Source organism: Monodelphis domestica, chromosome 4 (assembly GCF_027887165.1).
Source record: "Monodelphis domestica isolate mMonDom1 chromosome 4, mMonDom1.pri, whole genome shotgun sequence".
NCBI classification, from domain to species: domain Eukaryota; kingdom Metazoa; phylum Chordata; class Mammalia; order Didelphimorphia; family Didelphidae; genus Monodelphis; species Monodelphis domestica.
Window position 1 is genome coordinate 317,728,739 of NC_077230.1, and position 23,190 is coordinate 317,751,928.

Sequence of the window (23,190 nt, forward strand, 5' to 3'; positions counted from 1 at the left end):
GAAAGGGTATTCAAATTTCACTCATAGGCTTACTACCTGTAATGCTGCTGTTTTTCAGTTGTTTTAGTCATGTCAGACTCTTTGTGATACCATTTGGGATTTTCAGTAGTTTGCTATTTCCATCTCCAGCTCATTTTATAGATGAGGAAACTGAAGCATACAGGGTTAAGTGACTTGCCCAGGGTCACATAGCAAGTATCTGAGGTCAGATTTGAACTCAAGATGACTCTTCCTAACTACAGGCTCAGCACTCTCTACTGCACCATCTAGTGGGCCCAAGAATATATTAGTAACTGTAAAGGTTGGATTGGAAAACTATTTCCTAAATTTCTCATGAATTTCTACTTTCTAAAAGAGAAATATTTGTTATACTCCTGTAATGCTTTCATTTCTGCCCCTGCTGACCTTCATCCAGATGCCTTCCATTTTGTTTCTCCACTTTCGTTCCTAGATTTCCTCATATTAGTTTATTTTCTTACTTGGGAATAGTATTCTGCCCATTCAGTCTTTTACAAGTCTTACTCATTTTCAATAAGGCGCTTCTATCTAGAGTCATTGCCAAATCACAGGCTTTATCCAAACAAGTCTCAGTGATTTTGGTGAGGTTGTGTTTGTTTCCTTGAATTAGGCTCTTTCGTTCATTTTTCTTGTTACTCATACTTTGTGTACAAATATCTGAGCCATTGCTTTTATTGATAACTCTTTGTTTAAACTCTAGTGAATATTTAAGCATCAAATATATTGGTATTCTTCTACCACTGTAGCTGCCTTCTATGACACTTAGATTCATGGGCAGAGAAGTAGTTTTTTTACCCTTCATCTTCCTTCTCAGTTTAAAGTATTTCTTATTTGATTTGTAAGCCTCCACACAAAGACATTTTTACCACTACTTACCAGACATTTCTGGTCAAGAGTCTGTCATTCCTGTATTTTAATCTATGAACAAAATGTCTAAATTCTATTTCTAGGTACTAGCTTCCTAAACCCACTATTCTCTTTAAAGCTTTTGTCTTTAAGTAGCAGTATCAAAGAAAGGAAGGAAAAAAGGGAAGAAAGAATCAAAGGAGGAAAGAAATTTCAGAGTCTCAATTTAATACATCAAGTATTTATTAAGCATCAACTATGTGCCACGCATTATATGAGGTGCTGAAGATACAATACAAAATAAAAACAGTCCTTGCCCCTCAAAAGCTTATATCCTACCTGTAGAAGTCAGGTCCTGTTGTGGAAGAAGAGATAGAAACCCTGTTAAGTTCTCTGCTCTAAAAGATTCCTAAATTTTCAATGGTTATTTGATCAGTAAATAAACCTGTTTTAAGTAACTATTATCTGCCTTTATTGAATGCCTTTCATGTGGTAATAATCACTGTTCTAAGTGCTGTGGTAGTTATAAAGATATATAAAACAAATTATTTGTCCTGGATAAGCTTAAAATCTCATGATGGAGAAAAAAACCAATTCACAGAATTTAAGTGCCTATTAATATGTAATATGTGCTTAAGTAGATTTTTCTCTTCCTAGATCAGGGTAGGGATCCATACAGGACCAGTTTTGGCTGGAGTTGTGGGTGACAAGATGCCCCGATACTGTTTGTTTGGAGACACAGTGAACACAGCTTCCAGGATGGAGAGTCATGGGCTTCCCAACAAAGTGCACCTCAGCCCCACTGCATACAGGTAGCCAGCCAGCCATTCCTTCATTCACTCTTTTTTTTTAAACCCTTATCTTCCTTCTTGGAGTCAGAAGAGTGGTAAGGACTAGGCAATAGGGGTTAAGTGACTTGCCCAGGGTCACACAGTTGGGAAGTGTCTGAGGTCATATTTGAACTTAGGACCTCCCATCTCTAGGTCTGACTCTCAATCCACTGAGCTACCCTGCTGCCCCTACAGTCACTCTTCTAATAAACTTGGATAAAGCACAGTCCCTGCTCTCAAGGAGTTATGCAATTACAAAAAAGATAACATACTCTTTTCTTATCCCATAACTATATCTTTCTTGGTGCCAGCAATTTTGTGTCAAATGCTTCATTCTTTACCTTAATCTCAGATAGTGCAGAGACAAAGAATGAAAAGAGATGGAGCATACAAAGAAAGTTGTGACATCAGTGTAAACATATATAGCAATGTTTTGATCAGATATGATTTCATCCCTCACATATTGCATCAGTGTTTTTTGTTTTTATAGAAGGAATTGTTTAAAAGAAGGATCCAATGTGGCAGAAGGCAAGCTAGAAGAAAAGATTAGCAAGAAACCACCTATAGCAGTGATGGCAAACCTTTTAGAGACCAAGTGCCCGAACTGCAACCTCCTGCCACATGTGAGCTGCCCCCTTACTCCAGACATGTGTGCCATAGGTTAGCCAATATGGACATATTATAACCCTCCTCCATCCCTGTCTGCTATGACCAGGGTCTTTCCCAGGGAGGCAGTTCCTGTCCTCTCTCCACATATGCCTTTGGCCCTTTAGTAGCAGGGATGTGTGATTTGGCAGATGCCAGGGATTCCAAGGTATCTCCTATCTGTCAATCCTTCTTGATTGTGTCATTCTATGTAATGGATCTTCTTTCTCTTTGTAGTGCTCTGGAAAATCGTGGGTTTGAGATCATTGAGAGGGGTGAAATTGAAGTCAAAGGCAAAGGGAAGATGACCACCTATTTCCTGATTCAGAATTTGCAGGTCACGGAGGATGAGATCATGGGGAGAACTGAAAACCTTGAAAACAAAAGTAAGGAAAAATGTAGATAGCACTATCAATTAGCACACAGATGCTGCTCTTTTGTCTATGAACAGTTCCAATGGAATTTTCTCTGTGTTTCTATATATAATATAGACCACGCATGGAATTATTCTATCATTCATTATTTCAGCTTTTTTTGATTCAGGCTTGGGTAGTCCAAGAGCACTGATTCTAGGGTAGCTAGATGGCACCAAAGCGTACAAAGCACCAGAAGTTAGTTTGAATTTGACTCGGGTCTTCCTGTCTCCAGATCCAATTCTCTATGTATTATACCATCTAGATGCCAGGATGGACCTTTCCCAAGACCACACAAACTATGAGTATCTGAGACAGGATTAGAACCCAGGTTTTCTGGACCCGGTGCTCTTTTCATCACAGCTTGCAATCTTGAAAAATGAAGGTGTGGCTGATAATGTTGGTCCAGTGACAGGGCATCATTTGTGCTAAAAGGACATTCTAAGCTCTGCAGTCTTCTCAGACACCTCATCAGGCTTCACGAACTGCCTTGGGAGGCTCTCAATGCCACTCGGTTTGAAAAACACTCTAGATCAGTGGTTCTCAATCTTTCTAATGCTGTGACCCTGCAATACAGTTCCTCATGTTGCAATGACCTCAAACCAAAAAATTATTTTGGTGGCTACTTCAAAACTGTAATTTTGCTACAGTTATGATTCGGAATGTAAATACCTGATATGCATTATGTATTCTTATTGCTACAAATTGAGAGGTTGAGAACCACCGCTCTAGAATGTAGCTTAATCCAGAAAAGGTGGGAAGAGAAGAGAGTAAGCATTTATTTAGCATCTACTATTGGCCAGGCCCTGTGTTAAGCAATTTATAAATATCTCATTTGATCTTTATAACAACCTAACAAGGTAGGTGCTATCAGTTGAAGAAACTGAGGCCAACAGAAATTCAGTATTTGCCTAGTATAACTGTCTGAATCCAGATTCGAACACAGGTCTCCCTAATTCCAGGTCCAGAACTGTATTCCATGGCTGTCTCATGAAACATTCAACATGTTTTTAGTTTTGAGCTGGAAACACCCAAATCCCTACACCTCAGGATATATAGGAAGCTAGAGTGTTTCCTGAAAGTCCTCCACTGGAAGCTAGCTAGATAAGGCAGGTAACAGAGTAAGATCTGTGAAATGAAACAGTAGCAGAAACAGTGGTCTTGGATTAGGATTCATTTGGGCTGGTGCCTACTGATGCCAGGGACTTGCCCTCTGAATTGATTCCTTTCAGATTTTCCTCAATTTTTCAACCCTAAAACTGTAATGGTGGACCCTAGTTCATAGCCTACGTCTAAGAGCTGAGCCCTCACCAAAAAGAGTGTCTGTTCTCCATAGGTCTGTCTGCACCTTATTGACACTTCTTCCTTGTGGGAAGAAGAATTGAGACCTCTATTAAGAAGAGAAAAGGGAATGAGGCTGGTAATGAGCTCTCCAGGCAGCTGTGGAACCCATGAAAACAGCTTCAGAAGCAGCTAGCTAGTAGATGTGAGCTACAAATATGGGAGAGGGTGAGGGACTATTCCACAACCCACATTACCCAAAGGCTGGGATAGGGAGGGGAACACCAGAAACAGATACTAGGTAATGTCCTCCCTGCCTTCAACTTGGCAGGGCAATATCTCTTTAAACCAGGGAGGAGGGAATCATAATGGTATTATAAACCATAGAATAATGACCTTTCCAATGAATTCCTTTTGCTTAAATTTTCTCCTTCAGGACATGGACTTTTCATCTGTAGTCATCAAGTTCTTCCTGGTTCTTTGCATTAATTTTTCCTTGGACTGGGGTAAAAGTAGCTTCAATTATTTAGTAGCTATGAGACCCTGAGCAAGTCACTCTTTCTGAACCTCAGTTTCCACATTTGTAAAACAGGAGTGATAACATCTAGTTTAGAGAATTGTGGAACTCACATAAAATGATGCATGTAAAGTGTCTCATAGTCTTTGAAGAACTCACAGAAAGATGAGTATTGTTATTACTATGATTTGAGGACTGATCTTGTGGGGCTCCTACAGCTTTGGATCCCCAAGGTTAGGAGCAATTGCTTAAGCAGTAGCTATGACCCATGTCCTTAGTAGTCTCACCTTTTCTTAGGCTGCTGTCAAGCTGAGAAGAAAAGGAAATTACAACATTCTCTCTCCCTTGCTTCTATCTCATGGGAATGATCAGAGGAGTGTACCTAAAAGACAGATGGAGGGAAAGGAGAAATAGTCAAGGCAAAGAATAGGCCTCAAGCTTTATTTCCCCACAATATTCTTCTCTTCATTCTCCTAAGTAGGCACATTTAAACATCTCTCATCTTGGAATTCTAAATTTTTTAAATTAAATATCTTTATTCAGGCCCCCAAATAACAAATGTTACACAGAAAAAGCTTAATAAAATTGAACTGAAATTTGTTATTAAAATGAAAAATAAATAGAGAATACTTTGGCATAGTAGATAGAACAGGGGACTCACAGTCAATAAAACCTGAATACAGATTAAAAAACAAACAAACCCCCAAACCAAAAAACAAATTTCACCTCTTTTCATATGTGTACTTTTTGTTAGTTCAAAGTTGACTTTGATAAAAGATCTTTTTAAAATTTGAATGAAAACTTCTGCTCATTGTAAAATAAATTAACTAATTAATTAAATAAAATTGAACTGAAGGAAGACACTGAAGGGGAAGGATACTTATGTTTGCAGAAAGTCAATGAAAAGCCTTTTCCCTCAACCTCCCAGGCATGTAGTTCAGAATCCTTTGCTATGGACATGAAGGGTTGTATACGTCATCACTTGTTCCGTCCCCCCATTTTCTTTTCTGCAGAAGTCAATGCTCTGGGAATCCAAGACAGCCAGACTGTTGCTGTTGAGAGGGATGAAGACAGTGAGCACCTGCTCCCCAATACTGATGAAGAATACAGTGAGTACACTAAGGATTTCTTTCAAAATAGTCCTGATTCTTTATTTCAGAAAGGAAAGGAAAACCAGCTTTAGATTCAGATTTACAGATCCTGGGGGAGGGAGAAGTGAGAGAATGGTCATTGGCTGAGACAGACAGTCCTGAGCAAGAGCTGGAGCTACTTATGAGCTCATTCATTCCTTTTCATGACTGTCTTTTCGTCTCTCCTGGTGTGGGAGCTTTTACCTTTCTTTAGATAGTATAGGTGAGGATGCCGTGCTAGATGTAAGCCCAAAAGAGGTCTGTCACTCTTATTCTGAAAGGCCCCTTAGACCCATGTTGTCAAACCTATGGCACGCATGCCAGAGGAGGCTGTTTCCTTCCCCTTTCCACAGAACCTGAGGACATTCCTCCCATTACTCACCTCTCTGTCCAGCAACCCAATGGGAATGCTTCCTCCCTCCCCTGTCTGGGGTAAGTGGGGGGCTCACATGTGGTGTGAGGGTGCAATTTAAGCACTTGGTCTCTAAAAGGTTGCCTACCAGGTTGCCTTAAGACTCTTTCAAATGCCATCCTTATAAAACTGCATCTTCTTACTACCTACACACAGAATGAAATTCACCTGACTCAGTGAATCTACATGATTCTACTTGACAAACACCACTTTTATTTCCATCTGGGTCTTATACTTCCTCATGGAAATTAACAATCATGTTATAATGTCCCTTATTCAAAGAGTGAGCTGGATGGTCCACATTCTCCCCTTTGCCCAGGGGAGGAGTAAATATTCCCCCCTCTTTCTTGAATTCTCTATCTCTCTAATCATTGTCTATGCCTGGGGAAGAAAGGGGAATGGGTAGAGAAGAGGAGATTTTACAGAGCATCTCCTGGAGTGGGTATAATTTATTCCAGGAGATGATGAGGTCTATTGAATGACTGACCCATGTACAGTATAGGGATGAAATGAGATAAACAAGAAAGCCTGGGTTGTTCAAAGAGGCTGAGGGACTGAGTGGTCATATTTTCAGTCATCATGAATTCTGAAGTCCCTAAGGATGATGGCAGAGAATGAAGGAGAGTAGAAGCTGGTGATGCAGGGTTGTTGTGGGATTTAATAAGAAGAGAAAGACAGACACACAGAGAAAGAGACAGAGATGGAGAGAGTTAGAAAGAGTACCCGAGCAACTAAGAAATAGAAAGAGAGAAATATGTAAGCCCTTTGCAAACCTTAAAGCACCACATAAATGTTAGCTATTTTGTAACTGTTATGATTGGTCCCAGAGGGGAGAACAGGAGCAATAAGTGGTCTTGGTAGAGTCGCAGATTTAGATTTGATACAGAGAAAGGCTTCCTAACCATGAGAGAATCCAAGAGTGAGATGAACTGCTTCGTTGGGTTCCCTCGACTCCCAGTTGGAATTTTCCAAGGAAAAATGGATGGCCATTCATTGGGGATGCTATAGAAGACATCCTTTTTCATGTACTAGACAACTTCTCATGCCCCTTTCTGAGATTCTATAATTCTGTAAGAGCAGAAGTTGAGATTACATTTGTGCTTTCTGCTAATGCCTTAGGTGATTTGGAGCTTCTCTTGTGAGCAGTGTGTGTTTATAAACATTTGTAGAGGTTGGCACCATCTTCTTTGGTAATACCAATAACAAAATCCTTTCTGTTGCTAAACAGGAACAGCAGGAATAGCTCCTCTCAATGGTTTTCTTGATCCATTTTACACATTAAATAAAAGTGATTCTAACTCCAAGAATTTAAGACAGAGCAAAGTTTCATTTTGCAATTGTATTGGAAAATCACTAGATGCTTTGGCATACCCTCATGTATCTATACTTTTGATGGCAGGGGTCAAACCTTGGAGTAGCAAGAGGGAGATAGTAGGGTGAAATTTTCACACCCTACAAACCTCAGGTTCTTTCTCATCTACAGGAGTAGAATAAATAAAAATTTGTTCTATCCCTTTTCCTTCATCTTTCTGGAGTAGCAGGGTAGCCAAGTGGTATGCTTGGGAACACTGGGCCTGGAGTCAGGAAGATCTGAGTTCAAGTCCAGTCTCAAACACTTATTATCAGAGTGACCCTGGGCAAATCATTTAACCTCCCCCTCCCTCAATCTCTTCCACTGTAAAATAGAGATAATAAAAGCTTCTACCTCCCAAACTTGTCATGAGGATCAAACGAGCTCATATTTGTAAAAATCAGTTAGCAAAGTGATTGGCACATACTTTGTTTTTTTGGTCATTTTTTAATTGTGTCCAACTTTTTGTGACCCCACTTGGAGTTTTCTTGGCAAAATCACTGGGGTAGTTTGCCATTTCCTTCTCTAGCTCACTTTACAGATGAGGAAACAGCGTCGAACAGGGTTAAGTGACTTGTCCAGAGTCACAGAACTAGTCAGTGTCTGAGATCAGATTTGCACTTATAAGGATGAGTCTTCCTGATTCCAAGACAGGCACTCTATTCACTGTACCACCTAACTGCCCCTTGCACACACAATTGGATCTTAATAAATGTTTATTCCCTCTCTCTGGCAGTTGACCTGCCATAGGACAAATTACCCCCAAAGCAGTTTTGAATTTTAATGATAAATTGCTTGAGTATGTATGAGTGCTTCTATTATACTGGGGGCTTGGGGGGAGATCTCACCCCATTAGAGCTCCTCACCATCTTCTCATTGACTACCTGGCTTCTGGGCCCAGAGAAGATTGTATTCCTTCAGTTTCAGAGGCCCATTCTGGCACCCCGAGGTCCTGACTGGTGAGTGTGGCCTGGATCAGGCCAGCTGCCCCAGCCATGCTTCACTCCACAGCATCTACTCTCTAGTCATCGCTCCTACACTTATATACCCGCATCCTCCTCACCTCCACTTCACACAGCCTTTTATTTTCTTAGCATGTGCATCATAGCTCTGTATGTTTATTTCTAGCCCCTAAACTCCATGCGAGCTAACCATGTCTTATCTAGAGTTTAGATGTCTCCCCACAATCATAGATGGAGAGCTGGGGAAGGGACTTGAAGACCAGATCTCCACACACATTTAATAAATATCCTCTCCATGTTTTCTGACCCATTATTGAATTGTTTGTCAAAGTTGTACTTAATATCCAGTGTGATTAAAGAGTAGCTTCATGATGAAAAATTAAAGCATGTGTCAAAATCTCATGAACTCAATGGCAAATCATATAAAACAAATGACTGAAGTAAAAAAAAAAAGACATTTGTTATTGTTTAGTTGTATCTAATACTTCTTGACCCCATTTGGGGTCTTCTTAACAAAAATGATAAAAATCATTCACTATTTCCTTCTCCAACTCATTTTATAGATGATGAAATGGAGGCACACGAGGTAAAGTGACTTGGCCCAAGTTATACAGCTAGTAAGTGTCTAAGGCCAGGTTTGAACTCATGAAGATGTCTCTTCCTGACTTCAGGCCTGGTGCTCTGTCCATTCTCCCTTGTAGACATAGGTGTTGAAATGGTTTTCATCAAAATATACAAGGTCAGGGGGCAGCTGGGTAGCACAGTGGATTGAGAGCCAGGCCTAGGTTCAAATCTGGCCTCAGACACTTCCTAGCTATGTGACCCTGGGTAAGTCACTTAACTCCCATTGCCTAGCCCTTACCACTCTTCTGCCTTGGAACCAATACAGGTAAGGGGTTAAAAATAAAAAGAGAGAGGAGATTTAGAACAAAAGCTCCTGGCAGGAGAATGATAGAGAATCAATTAGAGAAAAAGGAGAAATTTACCTTTAAAAGTCTCGTGTTTTCCTGGCTTAGTCAGTTTTTTTGAATCCGTACTCTCAGTCCTCCTATTCTATAAGACCTGAAAAACATTTATAAAACTCTGTCAGGGTTATTTTCCATCTCCTGAGTGCCTTTTTGTCTTGGAGATATTCGTTTTCCTTTCTTTGGAGTCAGGAAATCTGATTTCAGTTACAGACACTAGCTGTGGGACTCTAGGTAAGTTACTTGTCTACCTCAGTTTCCTCAATCATAAAATGAGGCTAATAATGGTATCTACCTCCTAGAGCTGTTGTGAGAATCAAATGAGATCGTATTTGTGAAAAGCAGTTAGCTCAGTGCTTAGTACATAGTAGGAGCTTAATAAATCTTTGCTTCTTTCTCCCTTCCTCCCTAATCACAGCTTTTCACAAATTATGCCTCCCCCTTTCTCCCAGAAACTGAATTCAATTCAACAAGCATTCATTATGTACCAGACATTGTTCTAGATTTCCAGGATACAAAAAAAAAAAGAATTGGAAATAATTCTTGACCATACTGAGACTATCTGAATCAGAGATGCTAATATTCTGGCATTTCCATTAAGCTCAGTCTGCAGGGGACAACTCTAGCCCTGCCCTTAGTTCTGAGTGTTTCATCGGTTCATGTTTTCTGCCCTCTTCTCAAAGGTCCAGTGGATCTTAACCATTTGTCCACTAGGAACTTTTCACTCCCTACCAGTGTTAGTGGATATTGCTCAGCACAGACTGTGTAAAGGTTGCTAGTTTAGAGCAAGAATGATACCCTCTCATTGGAGGTAGGGACTCATTTGTAGTCTTCCCACCTTGGACACCGCTGCAGAGGGTATCATTCTTGGCAAGAAGTTCAATATACTGAGGATATGAGCTGAAGCTGACAAGGACTACTAAGGTTAGGCTGTGCTTCTTGCTACCATCATAGATCTGCCTCCAGCCCTATCTCAAGGACTTTGGGGGAGAGTTAAGCCTCACCTCATTAATCCAACCTGCCAGCAACCTTAGCACCAGAGATGGAACTAACAATTTTTGCTCCGTGGGTAGCAAAAGTTTCTCAAGAAAACAGATGAATCACATGCCCTCAAATCAACTTTCCAAGTCCAGGGAGCAGGTCCCTCAAGGTACAATGCCAGATGAAAGCTACAGGCCATCTGGTTTTATTAATTGATCTTATTAGTTAGTTACTGAAATCTTAATTCTTCACGGCTAAAGACTGCAAGTACTTTTGGCTCTCACTCAACTTGCACCCAGGGGCAAAACCCTGTTCACATTTTCTTAGTTACATCTTTGCTAAGCCAGTTGTTACTTAGAAGCCAAGATTATGACAATACTTGGTTCCTTTTCTCTGTCTGTAGCTCTTCAACAGAGTCAAGATGGAGTTTTCCCCTTTCTAGCATTCTAATTATTATCATTCCTAAGCAATGTCTTTATACTTTGGCAGCACCCAAAGCTCTAACTGATACAGAGGGGTATTGGTTGCCCCTTTCTATGCCAGCTGAGGGTAGGTTGCCACCCCTCGTCCCTTATTCATTCACAATAGAAACAAAAATATCATCTTAAATCTCATTTAACCCTATGGGAAAAAAAAAAAACTCTCCGAACATGCATGTACCAAGCAATCGATGCCCGATGTGTCCTTCAAACGCATGCCCTTTTGTTCAGTGGATTAAGAATCTGATCTTTGGACGTGTCCGTGCCTGGGGTTACTCTGTGAAATTAAACAGAAGTATTGGCTTGTAGATAAATCAGCATGCTGACTCAGAGATTCAAGCCACCATCTTTCAGTATTGACTGAAAAATCAGCCCTGCAGCTGTCTGTCCTGGCAGGCTCTTTTGGCAGATCATCAAGCCCCATGTTAATGTATTTTTAAAAACTTCAACTTGTCTACTTAACTTATTCTCAGAGTTAGGATAATAATGGGTTCCAGTATGACTTGGGGGGAGAGCGGTAAGGAGGCCTCCATGGATCCCCTTCTGGGGAAGACTAGCTCATTAGAAGTCACAGGCATCTCTGTCCCTTATCTGAGTTCATGGTGGGTTAACTTTGCCTGGGAAACTTCTTAAACTGAGTCCTAATTATTCTTATGGCAATTTTCGAATTGCAATCTTTCTTTTACTTGATGCCCACATTCGGGGGTATATCTGGCTGTCTCATTCTGTTTTCCTGTCTGTCAGTTTGGGGTTTCTTGGCTGTTAAATGTTTTCCTGAACTGTTCTCTTCACATCCTCCCTCCTTCTGAAGCATCCCCTGCAATAATCTTTTCCCACAATATGCATACCCCCTTTCCCCTGACACAAGTCTGAGTCCTCATTGGGTTTGATGGTCACTTGCTAGCTAAGGTTCCTGATACTTGCTTATTGAGTTGCCTGATAAGAGTGGCCCCTTCCCCGACTTTTCCAATTAGCCAGGGTTGAATGGCTTTGGAGCCAGATTACTAGAGGAATTCTGGGGCATTGGTCTCAGTTCAAAGGCCTCTCATCAGTCTTCTTGGTGCCTCTATAAGGGTTCCCATCAAGTTTTCTAACCTTGACACCCTAGCTGAAAAATCCTACGGTTTCCATGAATAGTGCCAGGCTTAACTCCTGGTTTTCTTGAAGTAGAATTATTCACTTGGATAGAAGAAAAATCCTGGAACAATCACCAGAAAAAACAGAAGGACACCAGAAAGTCTTGTCCAAATCTATATCTATAATTCGATGATTTTATGACAGGATTCATAAAAAATCTCATTATTAGATTATTTTAGATATTAAGATTTAGAGTTTTAATTTTTATTAGATTTATTATTATTAAATTATTTTAGATATTTAGATATTAGATAACATTAGAGTTTAAGATCTGGTGTCTAGAGGTTTTGGAACTCCTTTTGGAAAGAAGCAAATTTGCCCTAGTAGAGGTTTTCAAGCCAAGGATGGATAACTGTTTATCAGATATATTGTAGCAGGGATGGGACTGTATTTCAAGACCTTTAAAATCCCTTCCTACTCAGTTTGTGAGTCTCTGATTCTATGGCAAGTCTTTAGATTATGACTTGAAGTAATACTATCACAATTCATTCAATAACTACTCTTTCCACCCAGGCAATAGTTTATAAAGTATTGCTTCCAATAGTTCCATGTCATTATATGTTATATGTGTTAAAGTGACAAGATTTCTTGAAACCAGATGTCACTGTCACTACCTGGGTAACACGATCCTCTTCATTTGTAGTTAATAATACTGATCATTGCAATTGAAATATAGATGTGACTTAGGTCACCAGTTCTGAGGTTTGAAGTTACATCTTAGTTCTTCAAGATTAGAAACAGAAAAGAGAAGGGAAGAAACAAACAAGAGATCACTAGCTCCAGATTCAATTGACCTGGGTTCAAATCTCCAATCTGGCCATACCTATTTGGCCTTGGATACATTACTGAACATCCCTGGGCCTCAGTTTCCTTAGTTGCAAAATGTGAGCATTGGACTAAGTGGTACCCTTTTAGCTATAGAACTATGGTTCTAAGAAATTCACTGCAGTCTATATAAAAACATAATTGTTCCCATTCAGAGGAAATAAATCCATCCTTCTTAATCACCCAATTTCCATTTCAAACTTTATTAAATTCTATCATCTTACTTCCTGTCCTGGTCAGAAAATTTATTCTTAATTCCTGAGTTATAATCTCTCTTTGCCCTCTTGAATTACTTTATTTTTATTAATTCTTAACCTTCTGTCTTAGTAACAACTTTAAGACAGACAGCAAGGGCTAGGCAAAAGAGGTTAAGTGACTTGCCCAGGATCATACAACTGATAAGTATCTGAGGCCGTATTTGAACTTAGGTGCTCCTGACTCCAGACCTGGAGCTCTATCCACTGTGCTACCTACATGCCCCTCTTGAATTATTTTAAAATGGGACTGTGGAAAAGAAAAATTGGGAAAGCCTGCAAAAAGTCAGGAATAGCTGGGACTGATGACCTATCTATCATTCAAACGAGAGTATTCTATTTGGAATGTGACCAGGAAAGAGCAGTTGGAAGTTGGAGGAGCACACCAACTGATGTCTGGAACTTTTGGCTTGAAAGAAGGAAGAAGGTTGTTCTCTTGGCTTTGGAGACTGAAGCCTGAAGAAGTCTTTGTCTTTGAAAGACAGAAGAAAGGACAAAGTCCAGCTCTCTCTCTGATTTGCTCTGTTGTGATAGTGACTGAACTTACAGACCTATCAGCCATTTCTCCCAATTGAACTATATTCCACCATCCTTCAATCTAAGACTCATCCTAGTGATAGGGAAACCCCCAAATCCTCTTTCCTTCCATTTCCTTATCCTTTCCTGTCTTCCTCAATAAACCCCTTACTTAAGGTAGTGAAGAGAAAGAGTATTTCATTTGAGACATCACAAAACTCACCCTGAGTTAATTTAAGAGACTAGTAGAAAATCAAAGGGAAAGGGGAAGGAAAAAGAAGTAGGGAGACTGAAGGGGGGAAGAGAGGAAGACACAGCCTGGCCAGAGGATAGGAACCAAGAGTAATGACAAGATTTGAGTTCAATTACCATCCCTGATTCATTCAATCATAGATTTAGACCTAGAAGGAAGATTGGAGTTAATTTAATCCACCCCCCTCATTTTACACTTGAAGAATTTGGGCTCCAAGGCCAAGTAACTTACTCAAGGTTTTTATTTCTCAAGGAATATGTTGTATCTTCTCAAAACTCCTTGAAAGCAGAGGTGATCTCCCTTTTACCTTTGCATCCTCATCATTGACATAGTACCTTGAATACAATAAGCACAAAAGCCCTTTAAATTCATTGTTAGTGCTTTAGGATATGAACAATGAGTTTATGGAAGCTAAGCAAGATGAATGAGAATAACTCCCAACTAAATAAAAATACTCTCCTGCCATTTTGGAAAGCAGAAATTGAGAACCCTGATGATCCCTAAGTCTGGAAGTCTGAAGAGGGTCTTATTTTTTATCACTATCATAACTAAGATAGTTGTCTTGTCTTTGGCATAGATGGGCAACTAGGTGGTTCACTGGGCTTGAAATTAGTAAGACTCATTCATCTTCATGAGTTCAAATCTGGCCTCCGACACATACTAGCTGTGTGACCCTGGGCAAGTCACTTAAACCTGTTTGCTTCAGTTCATTATAAAATGAGCTGGAGAAGGAAATGGCAAACCACTCCAGTATCTCTGCCAAGAAAACCCCAAATGGGTTCACAAAGCATCAGACACAACTGAACAACAACAAATTGTTGTGGATGTTTGTGAATTAAATATCTAGGGGACCTCCAACTCAGTTCAATCCTAGAATTACTTACCATGGGAGTCTCCTGCAGTCACATGTCTGGGCTGCCAGCAGGGCAGGTCAGATTTCTGACCAGAAAAGTCCCAGAGATTGTGGATGTTGAAATATGACTATGAAGGATGTTGGCCGATTGAAGGGTCCAGGGGAAGAGCTTAGATAAATTTTGAAAAGCCAGGGTGGGAAGCAGGTGGGCAGGATGGGGTGGGGTGGGGTGGGGTTTGGGCATTGGGTTCTTGACTTCTATCCCTGGTCACTCTCTCTCCCAAAGTCTCTTATCTTGCTTGAGATATCTGGCACAAAGCAGGCTAGAATCCAGGACCAGATTCTACTTTGTTTGAAAGGCTGTAAACCTTATTTCACATTTTCTATTTACTAATAAATATTATAAATTTAGTATAAAGCCCCCAAGATTAATTTTTATTCATAACAGATGGAATAGAGAAGCATTGAGGTATAATGGAAAGAATGCTACATCTGAAACCCAGAGAGCTCTTACACCCATTTACTCATGTGGCTTTGGACATGTCACTTCATCTTTTAAAGCTTAAGTTTCTTATTATTTTGGTTGAATTTTTCTGGTCAGCTTAACTTTCCATCCTGTTATCAGGGTTCTTTCTTGTCCCCCCACCTACAACCTCAAACTCCAGGTAAGGCTCAGTTTTTCTTTCTTCTAATAAGTTGGTTTTCTGAGAAAGGAGGAAAATAATTTTAGTAGAAACTTAAAGAATGCAGAAAAAATAGACAAGAATGAAAAAAGATATTAAAGATCCAATGAATATTTGAAAAGTGTCCCAGTTAGCAGAGAATACATTATAGATAGTAAAGGCATGGATCAGTGATTAAAAACAAAGTTTGAGAACATGAGAAGTCAGATGAAGTAAAAAAATAAAGATGAAAGAAAAGCTTTGCGTTAAAGGGAGACCAAAAGATCTGTGAACATTCAGAGAAAGAACTGTGGCAGCAGAAATGCAGAAGAAAAACATATGATTGATCACATGGTTCAATGGGGATATGATCGGGGATGATAACTTTAAATGGTCACTATTGCAAATATTAATAAGAGGGAAATAGGTTTTGAACAATAATACATGAAAAATCCATTGGAATTGCTTGTAGTCTCCAAGAGGGAATAGGGGAGGGAAAGAACATAAATCATGTAACTATGGGAAAATATTCTAAATAAATTAATTAAGTAAAAATTAAAATTAAAATGGAAAAATAAATGAATAGATATTTTAAAAGATCTGTGAAACTGTTTAATGATGTTGAATTTTAAGTGCTTATTAACTTGACTGACAGAAGACTTTTTGAACACATTTCATTGTTATGGGCAGGAAGGATAACCTTGGGGTTCGGGAAGGATGCCTTTTGCAAGCATGCAATGACTCCAAAACTTAGCTTAAAAACAAAAAGAGATTTATTAATTTAGAAAGTAATGTTGAGAGTGGTCAGGAGGATAGCAAGGTAGAACAGCAAGATGGGGAGCAGTTCCCTGAAAGGACAGCATGAAGGAAAGGCTGTTCCCCCATGGGGACAGCGTGGATGGAGATGCTGTCCCCCAGACAACATCAGTTCTGGGGATTTTATACATTTTTTTACAAGAGAGTCACTCAGGCATGAGATGGGGTGATCATACTGGGGTCTGCCTGGGGACATAAAGATTCCTTAGTTTTAGGGGACAAACAGATGTCCGATATGATCAAGGTGTGGCCTGAAGGTGCATCTTTCTGTCCATCTAGAGGACGATCAAAGGAAGATAGTCATCTCAGGATCCTAGGTGGGGTCATTGATAATAGTTGGCCTGGGTTTCTGGGGTACAGTGCCCATGTCATCATCAGATGCAGTGATTATCACTTTTGGCTTTGAAGGAATCATTGCTTTTTGGGAGCAAGACTTATGAATAAAGGAGTAAATCTCTTGGCCTGCAAAGGAAATTGTTTCTTTTCTTTTTTTTTTCCTTAGCTAGAATTCAACATTCAAGGCTCTTATGGAATGATGGATTGGTTTGTTTGTTTATTTGTTTTAGCACCTCCCTGTGCTTTGGGAGGAAATTGGAGAGGTGGGAAAAGGCAGCTAAGTTTCCTTGTCCTCCTGGAGATTTTGTGGTACAATTATCTTAAGTATTCTCTCATTTATTCCTTCAAGATTCCTGTGAGGTAGGAAGAACATAGAGCAAGCATTCATTATTTCAGTTTTATATCTACAAAATTAAAAGAAAAAGCCGAAGCACAGACAGATGTTAAGTTAAATGAGGAAAGTTAGATCACTTTGTTAAAGAATAGGAAAAACTGCCTCTTGGCGTATTTTACAGTGGTTCATTTGTTGTGATTTAAAAAAAAAAACAAAAACCAATCAAACCGTACAATCCTTCCTATGTCTTTTAAATGACATAAGACTGCTTAATAATAAAATGATGGTGATAATTCTGCCAGCATATTGGCTATAGCTCCAACTGGGGGGGGGGTGTCACTCTGAGTGTAGGCTCAAGGTTGTCTGGCTCTCCTTAGCTCTGCACCTTCATAAGCTACACTCATTGTCTACCCTTCTAACTTCTTTATTTCCATAAATGATGTTGCCATTCCTCCAAGAAGACTCAGGACATAGGCATTCTCTTTGACCCTCCTCTGGCTTACCATATATAATTGTACTTTAATTTGACAAGTTCTGTTGTTTCCATCTTCAAAATATCTCTGGAAATAGTATCCTTTCTTATATCATTATAATTTTCTCATCTGGGGCCATCAAGACTTTTCATTCATGCTCTAAGGTTTACAAAGGGCTTCCCAACTGTTAACTTATTCAATCCTCACAATAACTTTAGGGGGTAGGTTCTTTATCACCCCCATTTTACAAATGAAGAAGCTGAGGCTTGGAGAAGATAAGTGACATGCCCAGAGTCATATAGCTAGTGTCTGAAGTAGAATCAGAACTCAGATCTTCCTTACTCTTAAGTAAGGAAGTTCTTATTTTATTCTCTAGAAACTATACTTCTTAGCTGTCTCTAAATTTCTAACTGATCTCCTGTCTTCTGTTCTATTCCTCCAAACCTTTCTTCCTAATTCTCTTCTAATCAAGTCACTGTTCTACTCACAAGCTTTCAACAGCTACCCTTTCCATTCCAAATAAAGAATAAACTCTCAGTCCTTGCATTGAAGTCCCTATTCCTATCTGGCTCTAGTTTTTCTCAAATCTCACCACTTCACTTGCAACCAGATAGTACTATCTTCCGTCCTGCTGTTAGTCTGCCTTCTTTCCTTCCTGGGCCTTTGGTCAGACTATGCCCAGTAAATGGAATTTGGGTGAGGGGAAGCAGCATTTTCATCTGTTGGAATTTCTCCCCACTTCTGAGCTCAGGTACTACCTCTTTCCTGACACATACCACTCCCGGCTAAAAATGATCCCTCTTTCCTCAAATTTCTCAAAGCATCATGTTTATAGCTCTTCTTTGCAGTAATATATTTTATGTGTATCTTATTTATTGGGGATATATAATTTTTTTAAGTTATAAACTTTCTCCTAAGCTTCTGAAACAATATGGCCTCTCAGTTCCCAGTGTCAAGTGTATAGCAATAAATAGAAATGTCATATCAATTCCAAATTCCAAAAATTAGCCTTTCCAATGGAAAATGTAAAGAAAAACTCAGTAACATCAGAATAGATCAAAGTTGATCTATTGAGGGGAATACTCCCTTTAGGTAGTCCAGTAAAACCTATGGACCCCTACTGAAAATATTGTTTTTAAATATACAAAATAAAATGCATAGGAATTAGAAAGGTACCCATTTATATAGATATGTTTGTTGTTCAATTGTTTCAGATTCCTCATGACCCCGTTTTTCTTGGCAAAGATAATAGAGTAGTTTGCCATTTCCTTCTCTAACTCTTAAGGAAATTGGGATAAACAGGGTTAAGTGACTTGCTCACGTGACACAGCTAGTAAGTGTCCAAGGTCAGATTTGAATTCAGATCTTCCTGACTTGAGACCCAATGCTCTATATACTGTCCCACTTAGCTTCCCAGCTAAGTGGAAATATGGTTATTAAAATAGCAAACAATTAAAACAAGTAAATTAGTAAAATAGTAAAAAATTAAAACAAGTAAAATAGTAAACAAAACAAAAATACAAGTTCAAAGACTCCAGATTAAGAACTTCTCCTTGACTTGCTTGGTCCTTTCCTTCAGTCTGACTCCCTACTTCTCTGTTCAGGGTCTCAGCCCCAGCTCCAGTCTCAATCCAGTTTTTGCTTTGTCCCTCAATACCCCAATCCTTCCTTATAGACAGGTTAACTAGTCAGCCTGTTTATATCTTGAAATTCCTTTTCATTAAATTGAGAGTTGACAAATGAAATGATGGGAGACTTTTCCAAGAAAAAGATATTGCATTAACAAGATATCAAATCGATCTAATAGAATTACCATGGATGGGGCCCATCAACCTTGGCTATGAAAACGTTCTCTCCCAAGAAAATGTGAAATCCTAGGAAGACCAGCAATAGTTTTGGCATCGTGCTCCTCATGGGATAGTTATGCTCACTGCTTTAAGAGTTGACTGATTTTTTTCCCCACACCTCTGTTTTATTTTAGTCTATGATGGATCATCATGTAAGGAGACCAATGTCAAGGGAGAGGACTCCAAGGAAAGAAGCAATGAGAGGCAGTCTTCTGATCAAACCAAGACAAATCACTTCGGCCATGACAATATGGAATCAAGTTTTTGTATTTTGTTGTAATAGGACAATGATCCATGACTTCTCTTTCCCCCTCCAACTTGTTGCTTTTTACTTTCAAGTACTTTAGTGACAGACAAGTAACGCCTTTTAACTTTTCAGTTCAACAGTCTTATGCCTTATCTCTTCCTCTTTCTTTGGAAGTAAAAGTTAAGAAATGAAACCCAAATCCTGCAAGCTTAGGAAAATTCACTCCTAAATTTTAAATTCAAAACTGGAGCTCCGAATTTTCAAGCTCCAAATACTTATCCGATGTCCCAAATTATATTTTGAGATGTTATGGCTCATTTCCCTCTCTTCTCCTGGAAAGAAAAAAAGACATTGTTTTCCTCCTGTCACTTGTAGGATTTCCATAGAAGTTTTCTCCTGAATAAAAGGTTGAGGCATTTATTCTTAAAATGTACTGATACTGAAGGCATAGTGTTTGAAATTCCTTTTCTGATGTGATTTGGATTAATAGTTGAGATAGGTTGCTGCATGAGAAAGACCCAGGTCCAACAGTCAGTTTGTAAACCAGCTAATAGTAAACACGTGATGTAAACTGAGCCCAGCCAGATTCTGTAGAGTAAATAATGTTCTTTCCCAGCCCTGGTTTGGAAAAAGTGAGGCAATGGAACAAAAACAATGCCCGAGAGATGCTCTGAAAATAAAATATGAGAAAAGAAGCAGAAATTGTTTTGCCGAGTTAGCAAAGATTTAGGAAACAAAGTATCCTGTAGCTGGCTGGGTGCCTGTTTTACATAAACGGGTCCATGTCTCCTCCACAGCACTGTTTCCACCTGGGGCACCTGGGGCAAACGGCCAAACTACCCCTCAAATCATGGTGTTAGTATAGCCTATGACCGAATCAGGGCAATCAGTTGAGCAGATAGGATAATTAATAACTGTTGTGATTTCTAGATGCTGAAGGAATACACATATATTGAGTTTTTACACTCTCTAAGTATCAGTGACCTGGGAAGTCAGTCATTTGATAAGCATTTATTATATACTTTCTATGTCCCAGGTAGGTACTGTCCTAAGTGCTGGGGTTGCAAATAAAGGCACAAATCAAACCCTGCCCTGAAGGAGCTCCTAGTCTTATTGGGGGTGGGGGGAGGGACAACATACAAACAATCATATACAAACAAACTATATATGGGAAAAATTAGAGATAATCAACAGTGGGAAGGTCCTAGCATTAAGGAGTCTGAGAAGGGCTTCTTTGTACATTTTAGCTGTGACTTGAAGGAAGCCAGGAAGCTAGGAGATGAAGAGTGAAAGTATTCCAGGTATGGGAGACAGCCAGTGGAAATATATGGAGTTGGGGGATGTACTGTCTTTTCTGAGGAACAGAATGGAGGCCATAGTCACTATATTTTACAGTATGCAAGAGTAAATAAGGGATAAGTACACTGGAAAGGCCAGAAGAGCCAAATAAAGAAGGGCTTTACTCAACAAAGGATTTCGTTTTTGATCTGGAAGGTGATAGGGAGCTACTGAAATTACATATAATCATAATTCCTCTGGATTGTCATGGGTCATTGCATTGCTACTAGTAAAGAAGTCTAGTACATTTGATTGTGTCACAGTATATCAGTCTCTGTGTACAATGTTCTCCTGGTTCTGCTCCTCTCGTTCTGCATCACTTCCTGGAGGTCGTTCCAGTCTCCATGGAATTCCTCCACTTTATTATTCCTTTTAGCCCAATAGTATTCCATCACCAACATATACCACAATTTGTTCAGCCATTCCCCAATTTCTCAAATAGCAGGAAGAAGACATAGTCAGATCTACAATTTAGGAAGCTCATTTTGAAACCTGAGTGGAAGATGGACTTGAATAAGGAAAGACTTGAGGAAAAAGACCAAGCTGTCTACTGTAGACCAGTACAATGGTCCAGACTTGAGGTTATGGGGCCTCTGCTCATTTGTGATAATGAGACAGTGTCAAAGGAGAGAAGGAGACATGTATGAAAGATACTACAGAAGTAAGATCAATAAGACTTGGAAACAGATTGGATACTGGAGAGTGAGAGAGAGTAAAGAGTTGAGGATGGCACCTAGATTGTAAGCCTAAGTGACATGAGAGTGGTGGTACCCTCAACAGTAATAGGGAAATTTAGAAGAGAGGAGGTTTGGGGGCAAAAGAGAATGACTTTGGTTTTGGATGTGTTGAGTTTAAGATATCTATGGGATTTTCAGTTCAAGGTATGTAATAGGCAGTTGAAGATGTGAGACTCTAGGTCCAGAGAGAGGTTAGGGCTAGAAAAGAAGATCTGAGAATCTGGATAGCAATTATATTTTAATCTATGGCAGCTGATAAGATCACCAAGTGAAATAACTTAGCAGGAGAAGGGAAGATGATCCAGGACAGAGCTTTGGGAAGCATCCCACCATTAACAAGAATGACTTAGAAGAAGATCCAGCAATGGAGACTAAGAAAAAATGATCAGATTGGTAGAGAAAAATCAGGATAGAGTGGGGCCACAGAAACCTAAAGAGAGGAGAGTATCAAGGAGGAAAGATTGATCAAGAGTTTCAAAGACTGCAGAAGTCAAGAGGGATGAAGAATGAGAAATGGCCATTTTGAAAATGAATAAGTCCTGTTTGTCCCAGCCTTGTTATGATTCCCAGGAAATCCTGACAAAAAGGAGGGTTCATGAACTCTGTCTCCCTCTGTTGTAAAAAGGAATTCTTTATTCCTTTTTTAATTTAATGAGGGACCTGGAGATCCTCTTACCATTGAGATGTGCAGGGATTAACCAGTCCACAGTGACAGAAAGTAGAAACCATAGAGACAGGAAGGAGAAACCATAGCGACAAGAAGGAGGAACCATAAAGGCAGGAAGTGAGGCAGAAAAAGGGTATAAAACTGCCAGCATCAGTTGGTAGGGCTGACAATTGCTGACAGCTAGGGCTGGCAGTTGCAGGGAAGTTAGCTGCTGGGTGTGTGTTGGGTTGGTGGCTGGCATTTAGTTGCTAGAATATAAAGGCAGGCCTGAGCTTACTGAGAGCACTTTTCGGCTTTTGGGGTTTGGCTTTTGGTTTGGGTTGTTAGGTTTTGTTCTTTCTTGAATTTTTTTGGAAGGTGGCTGGTCTTTGTTGACAGACCTAATTGGGGTTGGATTAAACATTGATTGGGTTGGTTTGATTGGGCTGGATTGGGTTGGAACTTTGTGGGGTGGTTGTTATTAGTGGTAGTTATAGACAGTTATAGGTAGAAACAGGAAGTTTTAGGTAGTAATTAAAGGTAGTAATAGGTAATTATAGGATAACTAGTATAGACATTAGAAATTTTTTCTCTACTTCTTTCCTATATTTTTCTCCTTTACTATATTCATTTTACTATATCTTTTTACTATCTCTATTTTAATTAAATTGTTCATTGTTAAAAGCTGCTAGAAGTTTTCTTTTCTCTGGCTTAAATGGATTATATTAAGTAACAACTCTACTCATTAAAACATAAATTATTAAAAGATGCTCTCTTATTTAAGACTCCTAATTTAACCTACACTGTGGAACCCTTTTATTTCTTTTAAGGGCTGATTTTTTGAAGTGGAACGGTTATGACTCTTCTGCAAAGAAGGTCTATAAACATTTACCTCAAGGAAAGATTAGTACGTGGGAAAGTCATTCATCTCTTTGGTCTTCCATAATCTTTAAGCAGCAACATAAACATCCACCCATCTATCTTTCTCTCCTATGCTGAAGGTTCTACCTTTGCTTCTGGCAGAAACTCTTCACCACACTCAATAGAAGGTTTTGTTTGAGAACAGTGATCTCACTGCCCAGAAGA

At 39.4% G+C, this 23,190-nt stretch overlaps 1 protein-coding gene and 1 long non-coding RNA gene across 2 annotated transcripts in view; one reads left to right on the forward strand and one right to left on the reverse strand.

The window, feature by feature from the left end:
- Positions 1–22,782, forward strand: part of LOC100028289 (guanylate cyclase soluble subunit beta-2-like) — a 75,148-nt gene extending 52,366 nt beyond the window's left edge. Inside the window, exons 11-14 of the mRNA XM_007495402.2 lie at positions 1,522–1,676; positions 2,577–2,725; positions 5,564–5,659; positions 19,271–22,782. Coding sequence (XP_007495464.2) covers positions 1,522–1,676; positions 2,577–2,725; positions 5,564–5,659; positions 19,271–19,416 — 546 coding nt within the window. The 3' untranslated portion in view covers positions 19,417–22,782. The remainder of the gene's footprint in view (positions 1–1,521; positions 1,677–2,576; positions 2,726–5,563; positions 5,660–19,270) is intronic.
- LOC130453825 (uncharacterized) lies at positions 2,578–9,826 on the reverse strand. Its single transcript, XR_008911411.1, has 3 exons — positions 9,392–9,826; positions 4,838–5,602; positions 2,578–2,712 (listed from the first exon to the last, which is right to left on the reverse strand). It is a non-coding gene; the product is annotated as an uncharacterized LOC130453825 (long non-coding RNA).
- Positions 22,783–23,190: the final 408 nt, after the last annotated feature.